Source organism: Ailuropoda melanoleuca, chromosome 4, assembly GCF_002007445.2.
Source record: "Ailuropoda melanoleuca isolate Jingjing chromosome 4, ASM200744v2, whole genome shotgun sequence".
NCBI lineage: Eukaryota > Metazoa > Chordata > Mammalia > Carnivora > Ursidae > Ailuropoda > Ailuropoda melanoleuca.
The window spans coordinates 114775913-114792057 of record NC_048221.1 but is presented as its reverse complement, the minus strand read 5'-3'; the positions used below and the strand labels follow the sequence as shown (position 1 = coordinate 114792057).

The 16145-nt window shown below is 41.1% G+C and overlaps 1 protein-coding gene across 1 annotated transcript in view; it reads right to left on the bottom strand.

Annotated features, from left to right (window-relative positions):
* SULT6B1 (sulfotransferase family 6B member 1) overlaps positions 1 to 14311 on the bottom strand; it is a 17209-nt gene extending 2898 nt beyond the window's left edge. Inside the window, exons 1-5 of the mRNA XM_034657313.1 lie at positions 14113 to 14311; positions 13016 to 13128; positions 9174 to 9263; positions 8188 to 8314; positions 4249 to 4343 (exon numbers count right to left, since the gene is read on the bottom strand). Coding sequence (XP_034513204.1) covers positions 4249 to 4343; positions 8188 to 8314; positions 9174 to 9263; positions 13016 to 13128; positions 14113 to 14311 — 624 coding nt within the window. The remainder of the gene's footprint in view (positions 1 to 4248; positions 4344 to 8187; positions 8315 to 9173; positions 9264 to 13015; positions 13129 to 14112) is intronic.
* Positions 14312 to 16145: the final 1834 nt, after the last annotated feature.

The window sequence follows — 16145 nt, the reverse complement described above, 5'->3', positions numbered from 1 at the left end:
TTGCGAATTGCACTATGACGTGACGTGGTGTAGGTTTGTCGTGGTTGAGCTTGGGTGGGGTCCTCTCTGCCGTTGGACACGAATGTTTGTTTCCCTCGCTAGATTAGGGAAGTTCTCAGCTACAATGTGTTCAAATATCTCTTCTAGACCTCTGTTTTTCTCCACACTCTCGGGGATGCCGATGATTCAGACATTGGAAGGTTTCATTGAGTCAGTAATCTCCCGTAATCTACATTCGTGGGCGTGGGTTTTTTTTAGACCAGCTTCTATTTTCGTTTTTTCTTCTACTAACCCATCCTCCAGTTCGCTAATGCGTTCCTCTGCCTCGGTGACCCTGGCCGTCAGAGCCTCTAGTTTTGACTGCATTTGGCTCATTGAATTTGTAATTTCTGTCAGATTCGCTCTCATTTCTATCCTTAGGGATTCTATAGTCTCAGTAACATTTTGTTTAATACTTTTTTCAAGTCTACTCATCATCTTGACCATTGTTACTCTGAATTCCATTTCTGATAATTTGGTTACATCCATATCCATTATTTCTGTGGCAGAGGCCACAGACTCACTGTCTTTTCTTTGCTCATGGGGGGGGGGTTCTCCTTCTCATTCTGATGAGGAGAGGTTGCAGGCTTGTCCAGAGCCCAAATTATTGACTGGGACCCAGGCCGTGCGCCCTTGTTTTATAGGGATCTTAGTTATGTGGGCTTCTTCTTTAAAGATTTTATTTATTTATGTGGCAGAGAGCCAACCAGCGAGAGAGGGAACCCAAGCAGGGGAGTGCGAGAGGAAGAAGCAGGCTCCCAGAGGAGGAGCCTGATGAGGGACTCCTTTCCAGAATGCCGGGATCACGCCCTAAACTGAAGACAGGCACTCAATGACTGCATCACCCAGGTGCCCTGGGTTGTGGCCTTCTTGATTTTTCAGCCTGCCTTCTGGGGGAGGGGCCTGCCGTGCAGATACTCAGGAAACCCTGTTTGGGTAGAGTCTTCATATCCCCTGCGAGGGGGGATGGGGATGGGCACGCTGTGAGCCGGTATTTCCAGGCTTTTGTTCTCTGGTGGCTTTCCCTGGCGGTCTGCTGTACCTGTTCTGAGAGTCAGAGCAGCAGCGGCCGAAATTCAGCCTCTGTCACAGAACAGAGGGATCGCGGCCCATTCTCCACTGATGTTCTGTCCACTTTAACTCTGTTACTGTTGGTGCTGCTCAACCCTGCAGCGTCCCGGGCTGTGCGCCCCACACCCGGCATCCCAGCCCTCACTTCCAGGGTCAGCGTGTCTCTGTCCTTTGTGTTTCTAACACCACCAGCCGCCAGCCGCCCCCGCGCGCTCCGGAGCTCCTGGTCTCAGTCTGGATCCAGTGAGCACAGTGGAGCTCCATTTCAGTCTGGTGGCGCGTGCTCCCAGCTCACGGTCTCAGTCTGCTCTCTCACGGGTGCCGGTCCGCGAGTCCACCCACTCCCCCGTGCAGGTGGCTACCACTTCCCAGCGCCCAAACGTGGTGGCTCCCTCCCCCTTCCGTTTATCTTCCGATATCTGTGCTGGTTTCACGGCTCCCTGCTTCGTACCTCAGTACTGGAGATGTTCATTTGTAGAGATCCAGATGTATCTTCCTGCGTCTCAGGCTGATTTCATGGATGTTTCATGCCGGTCTGGTACCTATCCAGCTCTACTCAGGGACCAGCTGTAAAAGGGGTCCCCTACTCCTCCACCATCTTAACTCCATCCTCCTTTGATACTTCTGTATCAGTATTCAAGATAGCCCTACATGATATTCTGTATTGATTTTACTTTGTAGTTTCAACATATGACTCTTCCTAAACTCTTCAGGATACAAATAATGATAGCAAGCATTAAGTAGTAGGTAAGAATCTCATCTAAGGTGATACTCATTTTATTAACAAGCACCAGTCTAGATGAGCTGAGGAAATTCATGTAATTGTATGTGCTCGTTCCAATACTCTTTTCTTCTGAATCCTACATTTAATTCCATCATGAAAGTCTAATTTTTAGAATCATGAAAACGAGGAGTCTTTTAATTTATCTTGTCTAAATACCCTTATAAGTCATGAACCTCCTCAACAGTATTGTTGACCAATGAAGATTCATAAATCTCCTAGAACTGTATTCTATAGAACACTAATTTATTTCAAGGGTGGTTACAGGTGTTTCGTGAAAAAAAAAAAAGGAGGGTGAAGGGTTGAGGTCAAATAAGTTTGGAATCCTTTTGGTTAAATAAAGATAACCTTTTTGTTTGTTTGTTTTTCCTATAGGATCTCTTAGTCTTTGCTATGCCAGCTTGCAATGTGAATGTCCCAAAGAAATAGCAGTCCCAAAATCAGTTTGAATAGGCAACCTCTGAGCAAGAATTATTAACATCCAGGCAACACTGACATTCCATAGAACACAAGTTTTAGAGACATTATTCTAGACTAGAAGGAGAATGGACTAAATTGGTATGTTCTTTCATGTTCCATAAATGCACTCTATTGACAGAAGGGATGGGTTCAGTTATGCTCTCCTTTGATAAGAATGTCAGGGGGGACTGGTGTTAAGACCTTACTTCCACTAGAAAGCATCACACACTCCCTTCTTTTTACCCTACTTTCTTCACTGGAGTTCCGGGACTCTGTCTTCCCCTCTACCTCTATAGCCAATCCTCTGCCTCCTTTGCTGATTCCTCCTGTTTTCCAAACTCTCTCAATGGGGGACTCCAGCGCTCAGTTCTTGGTCGTCTCTTCTCTGTCTGTATACTTACATATAGGGGTATGTAATCTCATGACTTTAAACACCACCCATACCCCAAATTTATATATACAGCCCAGAACTCTCTCTTCATTCAAGACTTTTATACCCAACTGCCTACCTGACCTCATCCATTTAGATGACTGATAAACATCTCAGACTAAGCATATCCAAAACCAAACCACTGATCTTTCCCACAATCCCGCTTTCACCTGCTGGCATCTCCTACTCAAATGATGACAACTCAATCCTCTCAGTTGGTCAGGCCAATAATATTGGAGTCTTATCTGATTTCTCTTTTTCTCTCACCACTCTTGCTCTCGTTCAGTCCAAGCAAATCCTATTAGCTCTCCTTAACATATATTCAGAATTCAACAACTTATCACTTCCACTGACCCTTCTGGCCTGAGCCACCATCTTCCTTGGCCTGGACTACTGCAGTATGCTCCTCTTCTGTTTCTCTACACTGCCTGCTTCTCTCTAGTACGTTCTCATACACCAACCAGAATGAAACTATTAAAAACACACCAACTCCTATCACTCTTCTGCTCGAATCCTACAATGGCTTCCCATTTCACTCAGAGTGAAAGCCAAAGGAATTTCAATGGCCTGCCTCATGATTCCCATACTTCACTCTATCTCATTCTCTTGCCTCTGTTCTCATTGGTTAACCTCCCCTGGCTCGTCCCTACTGACCCAGCCACATTCACCTCCTTCATGTCACTTAACAGTGCCAGGAACATTCCTACCTCAGGGCCTTTGCTTCAGTTAGTTCTGCATGCCTGGAAAGCTCTTATTCCAGTTACCTACTTGGCTCACTCCCTCTCTTCTTTAGATATTGCTCAAATCACATACTTAACATAGGGTTTCAGCCAACTACCCTATTTTATACTGGGGTATGTCCAGCATCCCAATTCCCCACGCCTATCTAGCATTTCCAGCTTTCCTTAACCAGCTATGCCATTTATTTTCTCTCGCATATTATAAACATTAATAAAATATTGTATTTATTATTTATCTTTCTCTCTCCCTATCTTCTTTAGCTGGAAGGTAGGCTTCTCCAGGGCAGTGAACTTTGTCTGGTCTGTTCACTGATGTATCACGAGGGCCTAGAACAATGCTGAGCACTCACTCACTAAACGTTCATGAATAAACAATTTAAAAAATAAAATCATATGGAAAAATCAATTCACAGCCAAATGCATGTTCAATTAAATCTCAACTGAAACCTACCTATTATTGTTGCCATTCTTAAATTGGACTACCATAGCAGGAAAATAAAGTAGCCACTCTTAGTAATAAGTTGCTAAGCATTATTTTATTTCTGTGAAATAAACAATCTAAGCCCCTATGCATTGTATTTTTTCCCTAGCACTGTCCCACATATTTGGAATATTCTTTTTCTTTTCATTGGATACAATACTCACATAACCAGACATTAAAAGTAAGTTACTCTATGTTATATTTTATAAGAAATTTTGCTATAAAATGTCAATAATCATAATCTCACCTTTTTCAGGTCTTCATATAATATGAACTTAACATTTTCATCATCAAGATGTTTGTTCCAGTTAACGGCAAAATCAAAATAACTTCCCCAAGAAACTAGAAGCACAGGAAAAAAAATTCTTAAGGAATTTTAAATAACTGAGGTTAAAATGATAGATGGTTAATTTATGCTCTAACATATAAACTATACATATGTATACATGCTCAAACAAGATGGTTTTTAAAAAAGATTTATTTCAGAGAAAGCACACGCCAGTGGGGGAGGGGCAGAGGGAGAGAGAGAGAGAGAAGCAGACTCCTCGCCAATTGCAGAACCCACCAAGCGGCTTCATGAGGGGCTTGATCTCATGACCCTGAGATCGTAACCTGAGCCAAAATCAAGAGTCTGACATTTAACCGACCGAGCCACCCAGGCACCGCTCAAACAAGATGCTTATTTGTCCTTTCAAATCCCTGCTCCAGAAAAATTGGCATAAACCATTCCTATTATCAGATTTCTATTCATTTTATTATTTTCATAACTAATAACACAACTAAGCAAGTTTCAAAAGTGGTTTGATAAAAACTATCAGACATTGATGAACATTTAGGTGAATAAAATAATTCAGAAATAGTGAATGATACATGAAAACCGACAGTGCCAGAAAGAAAGAAATGACGAGACAGATGTTATCTAGATCAGCATTGCCCAATAGAAATTTAGTGCAAGCCATATCTGTAATTTTATTTTATTTTATTTTTAAAGATTTATTTATTTGAGAGAGAGAGAGAGTGAGAGAGAGAGTGCACACGTGGGAGGGGCAAGAGAGAGGGAGAGAGAAGCTGAAGCAGATGCTCTGGGGGTTGATCTCACGACCCTGAGATCATGACCTGAGCCGAAACCAAGAGTCCAATGCTTAACTGACTATGCCACCCAGGTGCCGCAATATCCGTAATTTTAAGTGTTCCAGTAGCTGCATTAAGAAAAGCAAAAAGAGGGGCACGTGGGTGGCTCAGTTGGTTGAGCGACAGACTCCTGCTTTCAGCTCAGGTCATGATCTTGGAGTCATGAAATCCAGCACACACCCCCCCCCACCAGAGTCTGCTTCAGATGCTCTCTCCCTCCCCCTCTGCCCCTCCACTTGTGCGCTCTCTCTCAAATAAATAAATCTTTTACAAAAAAGAAAAAAGAAACAGGTGAAATTAATTTTGATATTTTGTTTAACCAAATATATCCCCAAATATTATCATTTCCAAATGTAATCAACATAAAAAGTTATTAAGAAAACATAACATTTCTTTTTGTATATTCTAAGGCTTCCAAAGCCAGTGGGTATTTTACACTTACAGAGAGCCTCAATTTGAATGCTAGGTTTTTTTAATCAAAAATACTTGATATATTTTTAGACTTTAAAAACTTTGGTTGAAAAAGTAGATTCATACATTCAACTTGTACCAAATTAACACGTATCAAATGCTTAAAATAGCACCTGATTCATAGTACCCACTCAACAAATTTTAGCCATTATTACTCTATCATTAATAATAGGAATATTCTCATAATTATTATCATTATCATCATCATGAAGGCCTTGTTTTGAGCCAAGCTGTTTCTACGTTTTATTTGTTGTGGCAAACATTGTAAGTTTCATGCCCGCTATCCGATACACTTCCGTTTTTTTTGCCACCCAAACCCTGATTACTTGGGTGTAAGCCAATTGTGAGAGTTTGGGTTCCTGTTTTTCATCCTCCCTTAGAGCTGTGGTTGGTCACAGGATGTGGTTCTGGCCAGCCATACACAAGCATGAGTCTGCTGTCCTGATGAGCCTTCTTCATGAACTGAAGGGGATGCTCGGAGAGACAGTAGCCAACTTGAGAGTATGTTGCAAAACGCCCAAGGGAGAGGCCAAGGAAATGTCAGAGGTGTTGGCCCAATATCACTGGGCAGCTGAAGCAGCTGCCTACCTTCAGCCTTCTTGTTTAGTGAGAAAAATAAAACCCAATCTGTTTAGGCCATTGTGGTCAGGTTTCCTGTCCTTCCAAATACACTATTAATTGATACATTTTATCCTTCAATCTTGAAAGCAACCCAATGTGATAGGTACAATTTTTATACCTATTTTGTTGATGGGGAAATAGAAAAGAAGTTAAGTAACCACTTCAAGGTCACACGGTTAGTAAGTTACGAGTACTGTCATCTTTCGACATCTGTCTGATACCAGAGCTAGTGCTGCCAAACAAACAAAATGCTGTACTGTTCCACTCCCTGTAGGTCGGACACTGGTATCTTTCCTCTAGAAGCAAGGAAACCAAGGTTCACAGGGATCAAATGTCTTTTGACCCAGGCATGAGTGATTTGAACCTGGATTTAAGTTCTAGCTCTGTTCACTGGCTATTCTATAAGACTGATGAATCACTGAACTCTATCTCTGAAGCTAATAACATACAATATGTTAAATAATTGAATTTAAATTGAAAAATTAACTAATTAATTAAAGCTCTAGCTCTGCTACTTAATGACTGTGTGACCTTCTTATGCCTCTATTTCCATCTTTATAAAATGGGGACAATAATAGTATTTATCCTCATAGGGTTCTTATGAGAAATGAAATTTAAAAAATACATGCTAGGGATAGCATATAGTGCCTAGCATGTAGTAATTGTTCAGTAAGTGGTAACTATTTTATTCTTTCTAACATTATGTATTAATATATCATAACAAGCAATGAAGTCCAATTCAGACCTCTCATTCTAAATCCTGTATGTTTCCCAGTACATTGAGCTTCCTCCATAAGTTGAATTTAACAAGTTTGTAAGGCAGAAACTTTATTTAAGTTAAGCTTGGCACATTTCATCACTGTCAATCAAATAATTAGGCTGAAAGGGGGGATAAAACCACCAAGATTCCCTACGATAGATTGTTCCAGTGATGACAGCTTCCTCATCACTCAATGTCCTCTCGGGTTATCAACGGGGTGCAGTTTCAGACTTGCCTTAACTGCCTCCTCCATCCAGCCTCCATGAGCGGCTTCCAGACAAACTAAACTTCATAAGCACCTTCTGTGCACTATTTTTTTCTGTCCTACAGCCCAATCCCCATACTGTAACCAGTGTCCATGCATGTGGTTGCTGGGCTGGTCACCTTCGAAAGTGGTCCTCTTGGGGTGACCTGTCAATAGCTTCCCTTCTAGGGTCATCTGGCATTAATTCTATCTTCTACTCCATTGTAAGACTCAAGAGAGCCAACTGTTAGAGAAAGCATCTTTAATCTCTGGCCACTATACCCATGGGAGTAGAGTCATGGATACCTACAAGCAGTGGGACCACTGGCAAGTGATTCAACTTTTTTGATTAGTTTCCTCATCTGTACAAGGGGACACTACTGCCTTATTCATAGTTTGTTATGGTCTTAAACGAAGTTATGCACATACAACACCCACTTGAGTACCTGGAGCATCAGTAGACACTTATAAAATTGCAGTTAGCAATAACCAGAGGTAAAATATCAACATGGTATAGCAAAGCTGATTTCCTTTCTGGCAAATGAATATCTTAGGGGTGGATTTTTAAGATTTTTAAATTTTATTCTATTATTTTTTAAAGTTTTTATTTATTTTTAGTAATCTCTATCCCCAACATGGGGCTCAAACTTATAACTCCGAGATCGAGAATCACATGCTCTACCCACTGAGCCAGCCAGGCACCCCTGTCCCATGCCTGTTCTATGGCCACCCCGTACTCATAGTCAACATATGAACTGCCCAAATTATTTTTAAAGACACTAGTGTATTATTGTTTGATGCGCAGAACTGGTGATGCTATAAAGCTTCATTTAAAAACAACTTTTTGGTTCCTGGATCCTCCTTAATCTTCTTTCTTTCTTTACTGTAAAACACATTTGATTTTTTGTACTTAATGTGGTCATCTGTTGAGGTAAGGATTCTTTTGCCAACAGCTATACCTTGTCCTTTCATGAACTGTCTGAAGAATTCATCCCAAGAACCATAGCTTGGAATATCAGGGACATCATTGTGGAAATGGAAAAAAGATACTGCCGTATCTTTAGGGTTTCGAAATATCACCAGTATCTAGGGAGAGAAAATTAAGTTAATTTATTCAGGTCTATGTTCTGAACTTTGGAAAAGTGAAGGGTTGAGCAATACCATTGTGTACTCTTGTATACGACTTAATTTTGTTAACATATAGAGAAAGAATGACAGTAAGAAACTGAGGAAGAGGGGGTAGCATATGGGGAAATTTGAGGAGAAGGCGAAAAAAGAAGAAAAAGCAGATTGATGTTGTAGCAGAGAACTTGTGCTAATGAACTTAATAAAAAGGCGTATGTAGAAGATATCAAAAAGGAAAAAAGAGCAAGCTCATTAGGATAGTCCTAAAGGCATGATCTGGAAAGTTAAATGGCAAAGTAAAAATTGCAGAATAGTATTAAGGAAAATGAAAATAAAGTTCAGAGTTTGGTGGGAGAAGATCAAACAGTGATAAGAGTAGCTAACACACCTATGGTTATGTATGCATGACATGAAGTTTGCTATTATATGTGAAATTCAGAAATAAAATTGTTTCAGACCTCGGGTAGGTAATGCTCATCAGAGAGAACAACAACAAAACCTCTGCTTGTTTTCCTAGATTGTACTCTTTTGTTAAACACTCTAAATATCTTAGTGGGATTCTAAAATCTATTCACTATAAAGCAGATTTTAAAATATCTTCAATTCTCGTTATATGTTTTATATCCTAGCTGAAAATGCATTTGCTTTGCATGAAACTATAGCAAATATAATCTGAAGAAAGAAACAACAGAAGAAATATCAAATCTCACACTTCATTTAATGAAATTCTGTAAGATGCAAAATTCATCACATAGCTCAGAAAGGCAATATCTAGACATTAAAAAGTCACATTGAAATACGAGTAAGAAGGGACACTCACCTTGGCTTTATTCTTGAAGATGGACCCAGGTAATTTGTCATAATGGAGGTGAGTGGCCAAAACCCTTGGCGATGGAAACTGTTTCATTCTCTTAAAAATATACACAATAAAGTGAAAGTGTGTGTCGTATGGTCAATCATTTGTAAGTGGAGTATCTGAATGGTAGTTTCAAGCATCGTTATTGTTATGCCTTCTCCATTTCCTCCTCCAATATTTTTGGTTTTAGAGAGAGAGAAAGGAAGAGTGCGCTTACGCACAGGGGTGGGGGAAGGGCAGAGGAAGAGAGAAAATCTTAAACAGGCTCCACCCCCAGCAGGGAACCCTGTGTGGGGCGGGGCTGGGCTCCATCTCACAACCCTAAGATCATGACCTGAGCCAAAATCAAGAGTCAGACGCTCAACCGACTGAGCCACCCAGGCACCCCTCCTCCTCCAATTTTTAATTTTTTTCTGTTTTCTTTGTGGGAGTGAGGAATAAAGAAAATCATAAAAAAAATTTTTAAATCATTCTTTTAGATCTCCTTGTAGGATCTGGCTCACCTCTTTTCTTTTTTTTTGGTCACTTTTTGAATAGTTTACATTTTCTCACAATCACATCAAATTCTTTTTGTTCAAGACAGCTCATAATCTGTAGTCTACTCCTTGACTTAATTTGGCTCTCTTCTATATTCAAGGTCTTTAACAGAAATATTTAAGTTTTACCATAGCTCTTCTGAACCTATTTTTAATATCTAGATTTTTTTTTTTTACCAAAAAAATTCCAGGGGCCCTTGGGTGGCTCAGTCAGTTAAGCATCTGCCTTGCTCAGGTCATGATCCCCAGGTCCTGGGATCAAGCCCCAAGCTGGGATCCCTCCTCAGCGGAGAGCCTGCTTCCCTCCGCAACCCCCCCCCCCCCCCCCCCCCCCCCCCCCCCCCCCCCCCCCTCCCCCCTTCCCCCCATCAGCCCTGCCTCTAATCTGATGGCTTTCCTACTCTTGGCTNTTAAAATTTTCCATTCAATCAAATATCCCAACAGAACCTGAAAGTGCACAGTCACTTGAACATCTGAGAAGTATTTTACAAGAGAAATTCTTGTCAGTGTAAGGACTCAGTCATTGAATCTCTGTGTGTTTCTACTCCTGCTGATGATTTAAAAATGAAGTTATCCGTGTAACCTGCCAGGGGTAAGGGTTTTATCCTAAAATCAGGCCTTTCGTACGCTCTATGAGCTAATGCTTCAAGTTTATTTCCATATTTATAGAGGCCGCTCACTGCTTGGTCACATTATTTCCAGTGATAAAATGATATTTAGACATTTTATAGCCAGTTGTTCTGTAAAAACTTAGTGGAGATCCCAACGCAAGCAAGGGCAAAAAATAAAATGAGGTTTTAAAAATTAAAAAAAGAATTTACGTCAATGATATGGGCCCAAGTGGTGATTAACAGTCATAATACTTGATTTACATCAAGCTGCCCTAATTTTTAGTTTTGAATGTCACTTTAACATTCATTCACAGCAATCCTCTCAGGTAGGTATTATAACCCCCATTTTAGAGATTAACAATAGGCTTTGAGGTTTTAAGTGCTTTGTGCAAAATCACACAGATAGTGATTTTCAGATTAAGTTATAGAATGCTGTTTCCACTACAGTGCGCGGCCAAAAATCACAAAAAGGCATATGAGAAACGGTAAAGTTCCTAAAAGGATATGAAAAATATCCAGGAAGAAAATGAGAAATAACTGTACCAAAACTGGTATGCATATAATAAAATGTCAATGAAAATGTGATATGGCGAAACTATAAGCAACATAAAGACTAAATATAGCTATAGCTTAAGAAAATATACTTATTTTATTTTATTTTTTTTAAAGTAATCTCTATGCCCAATGTGGGGCTCTAACCCACAACCCTGATATCAAGAGTTGCATGCTCCACGGTCTAAGACGGCCAGGCACCCCAGGAAAATATACGTATTTTAGGAAAGTTTTCTGTAAAGTGCGTGACTATTAAGGAAAGCTCATCTTCTTACTGATTTCCACTTTAAAATAGGGGTGCCTGGGTGGCTCAGAGCATGCAGCTCTTTATCTTCAGGTCGTGAGTTCAAGCCCCACCTCAGGTAGAGAGTTTATTTTTTAAAAATTTGGAAAACTAGGGAAATGTTACCATAAGTTGTAAAGTTGATGCTAAACACCCTCTTTAGAAAAAATGGACAGGAGAAACCAGTGGGGCTTTTCATTGGCCCATCGTTTCTTTCCTAGGAAGAAGCTTTTTAAGACTCCTGTCCACGCATCCTGAGCCAGGGCTGACCGCCCACATCTGGGCCCTGCTGTGGCTGCTAGGGCCTCGGATGCCTTCTGAGGTTGCAGCCAACCGCATGCATGCAGGATGCTCACTTACCTCCCACTCCAGACCGCCCCCAAGTCCCTGCACATCTCATTTGCATGTGATTTCCTGTGACTGGAGCCCCATCCATGGAAAGGGGCTTCCTTCCATCTGAGAGCCAACTTTTCAGTTTATATTTGTCATCATGCCAAGTGTCTCTGTCATTTTCCAGAAACCGCTTCCTAAGTCTCAATCCAATGACTTCATTCTTAGGAACTGGGTTCTTCTGTCCGCTTGTTGGAAGTCTTGGTGGTAAACACTTCTCAAAGTTTTGCTGAGATTGGGGTTCCCCTTGAATACAGCCTTCCCTTCCCAAATGCATTTCTGGTCTATCTAGGTAGGACTGGGGATGGTCCCCCTCTCACTTGCCCTGTCCAGGCACTGAAGTCCTGAGGCAGATCCTTCCTCCCATCCTTTTCTTGCCTTCCCCAGCAGGGACCAGAACGCCCTGTCTCACACACAAGCCCCACTTAGTTATACTGATCAAGTGAGTAATAACATATGCTAAGGTGAATTAGAACAGGTAGGATGACTTGTTGAGAACCTTTACACACACCGGTGACTCTCTCTCAGCTGCTACTTGATCCTTTCCCATCCCCATTTACTCCCCGCCCCACACACAAGAGTCATCACGGAGGCAGGGACATCAAAGGTAATGTCTCACTAGGAAACGTCTGGGGGCTGCTGATGTAAACCGGGAGCAGTATGATCTGGGCCTTAGAAAACCCTCCTGCTGGCATCGCACCCAAGTCTCTGTCTTCAGAGACAAAGCTTTTTTCATTTCAATTTTTTTTTAAGATTTGATTTTTATATTTATATTTTTAAGTTTTTTTTTTAAATAAAGATTTTACTTATTTGAGAGAGAGAGTACATGCAAGGTGGTGGGGGGTGGGGGCGGGTATCGGGGACAAGCAGACTCCACGCAGGGTGCCCAGCCAGACCGGCGCTCAACCTCAAGACCCTGAGATCATGACCTGAGCCAAAACCAAGAGTTGGCTGGTTAATCGATTGAGCCACCCAGGCACCCTAAGATTTTATTTTTTAAGTAATCTCTACAATCAAATGGGACTCAAACTCACAACCTTGAGATCAAGAGTCACAGGCTCTACCGAGCCAGGCAGGCAACACTGGTTTTAATTTTCCTTCAGGTTTCTCATCTTGCTTTCCCTCCTGTTTTTCTTGTATAGGTAGGCTGTCTATATTGTGCAGAGGTTAAGAAGCTCGAATCGGAAAACTTGGGTTCAAATATTAGCCCTTGACCTTGGGTAAGTTTCTAATGGTTTTACCTTTTGTAAAATGGTGATGAGGTTATTTTGCCATGAAACGAGATAATCCTTGAAAAGTGCTGGGTGAGCACAAAATAAGTTGCCATGATTACTAGGACTGTACTTTCTGAACTCAAAACTAAAAATATTCCCCAAACAGAGGAAGTCTCTCTATGATAATTTACTGTAAGTTTAAAAGCTGTTTTGTACCAACCTGGTATTTTTCTGGGTCCCCACATTCAAGAATTGGGAATTCTGGATATTCATACTTTTTTTTAGATTCAGCAAATATCAATTCACTAATGATGTGGAGAATCCAATTTGAGCCTATAAGAAAAATCAAGAATCAAAGCTCATTGAGGAGTCTTGATACAGCAAAGGCATGTTACTTTCACATATATATCATAAAATTAAAACCTACAACCATCCTGTGGTATGTACAATCTTCTCTTCCTCATTTGAAATAAACTAGGCTATGGAAAGAAACAGAGTTCTGTGGAAAACAGAGCATTTCTTACTTATGTTAGTACAAAATTCAAGTTATCTTATTTTTCAGATTTTTCCATTAACAAGCGGCAAAACTTCTTGAATCTATAACATGTTCCTTACAGAGCAATGTTATGTTATAGAAATGATTTTTTATTATACATCACATATTATTTTCCCTTATGTTATGAACATTTTCTATAGGAGTATATACAATTTCGATTTTATAATAACCCAGCATCAATTAACAGAAAGATGGCTTTAATAAACATTTAGAGATGAAATAACAGTTAAAAAAAATCAAAAGTAGATTGTGAGATTGGAGAAATAGGAGAATTTAGATTCTTAATGTCTCATCTTTCCATTGACGAATCACCATGTAAAACTGGTTTGCGAAACTAAAGGATTGATGATACTTGATCCTGAAAAGCAATCTATTATGTGCAAATCATCATATGCATTATAGACATGGCCATGGTTTTGTGTTTAGTCAAGAATCAAGATGAAAGCTTCTATTCTTCTTAGTGCTTGATAGCATATGGACTTTGCTGCATTCATCTTTCTGGTAGCTAGCCCCACCATGCATCCTTTCTACATCCATCATCCAGCAGACTTCCTCCCTCAGACACGGAGGTTTCTAAATCTAGCAGTTCTAGTTATTGATTTCACAGGTTATGTTCTTACACGTCTTAGTCATCCTCCTCACTGATTTCTGGCTAGCTTCGTGCAGAGATGAACTGCCTTCCTCCCCAACCTTTGCCTTGCACCCTGCCCAACCTACATACTATGAAAACGTGCCCTTGTAGAAAATGATTTGCCACTTACCACACTTTGGATAAGATGCGAGCACCATGTCATCACTTCTGGCTTCAAAGGTGTCCAAGGCCTGGAAAGTTTCTGAGGTGCACATGGTGATTGGGTACGGAATCCCCTGATGAATGAAAAACAAGCGAGAAAGCGCCGTTTCTTTGGATTTTTCCAAAGCTTCATCGATATAGTCAATAAATTTGGACTCACTGGCCATGCTGGCTTCCTGCTGATGGACCTGTCCTGTGGTTGTCCAGGGGCAGCGACAGCTTTTAATGGAGTTTTTCAGGAGGTGGAATAAAGGGCTCCTCCCATTCACGTGAGAAATAAACCATTTAATTCTCGCCTCCACCCCCGCCTTCCTCCACCTGCCTTTTTGCACGCCCACCTCTGATAAAAGGCAAACCTCAGGTGCAAAGCAGCCTACGGATCAGGGAATATTACCCCGGGGGTTGATTATGTTACCATTGTAGACAATCCTCCCAAGGAAAGTAAGAATAGAATCTCTTACCAGACGGGAATAGATATTAACTATCTAACATATAGTTATTTAACTGAATCAGACATACAATTTTCCATCACAGAATTGAGGAAATTTCGTACGTCAGCAGAACATATCTTACTGAGGCAGGTGGTAGACGGAGGAGAGCAACTTGTAATCTCCATTTTACAGAGGGGAAAGAACTGACCAGAGAGGGTTCCTAATTAGATAGGTTTCTGCATTTCATTATATTTGTACTGATGTATTTTTTAAGTGTTTGTAAAAAGGTAAAATTGGAATATCTGATTGTCTTACTATTTTTATATTTCCATACAGCACTTCCCCCTTGAAGGTGCTATTACTTACATAACAGTGGGATGCTATTCACTGTAGGTGGAAAGGTTGTGTATTTCAGAATCTCCCTCCCCAAAAAGAAAAGGAGTAAGACTGCACTCCCTGCCAAGCTGCTTAGTGGGATTGTCCCTTACATTATAGTCTTTGTTTTCCTGGGGAAGGTAGAATTTAAGGCATTAATTCAAATGCTGCTGTTGTCCTTTGCTTGCTTCTTAGTGAGTAAAATGATAAAAAAAGACAAAATGCCATGGATTCCGTTTTGACACTAATGCCTGTGATTATAGGAGGATTTGGGGGGGCTGTTTGGAATGGGTAATGTGAGCTCTGATTCTTCATCTTCCTAGGCTCAGGGCAAGCTGTCAATCTTACAGTTCTCCCTGGGGTGCCTGGGTGGCACAGAGGTTAAGCGTCTGCCTTCGCCTCAGGGCGTGATCCCGGTGTTATGGGATCGAGCCCCTCCTCGGAAATGAGCCTGCTCCTTCCTCTCCCACTCCCCCTGCTTGTGTTCCCTCTCTCGCTGGCTGTCTCTATCTCCGTCAAATAAATAAATAAAATCTTAAAAAAAAAAATCTTACAGTTCTCCCTACTTGACTCTTATTTTTTGTTTTTAAGATTTTATTTTTTTAAAGTATTCTCTACACGCCGTGTGGGGCTCCAACTTATAAGCCTGAGATCAAGAGTCGTGTGCTCGGGGCNCCACCAACTGAACCAGTCAGGTGCCCCCCCCTACTTGACTTTTAATTGTCTGCATGCGCGATGGAGGGAAATAGCATGAATGGCTGCCTAATAACCTAGATTATGTGATAGATTTGCACTGGTGTGCTTTTGAGTGCAGGTGGGCCTCAGGTTCTGTGCAATCCCAGCTTCTGTTTAGCTCCTGGATCTACCCAGGCCTGAGATAAGTGGCGGGGGACCGCTTAGATGGCACCATCCTGGCTTGGTTCGCGTTCCTGGGGGCATCTGCACGGAAGGTTTGTTTAAGGCTCCTTTCCTTGAGATTAAAGACACTGTTCCCTCTTAATTGTTTTTCTTTTCATTTTTTTTTTTCTAGGCATGGACTTATACCAGAGAGAGAAAGGGGGGGGAGAGAATTCTGCAAAGAGAGAGAGAGAAAGAGAGAGAGGGAGAGAGAGATTAAGAGGTTGAGAGAGAAAGAGGGAGAGAGAGAGAGAGAAAAAAAAAAACCTGGTGACTAAAAATGTCTACGGTGATGGAA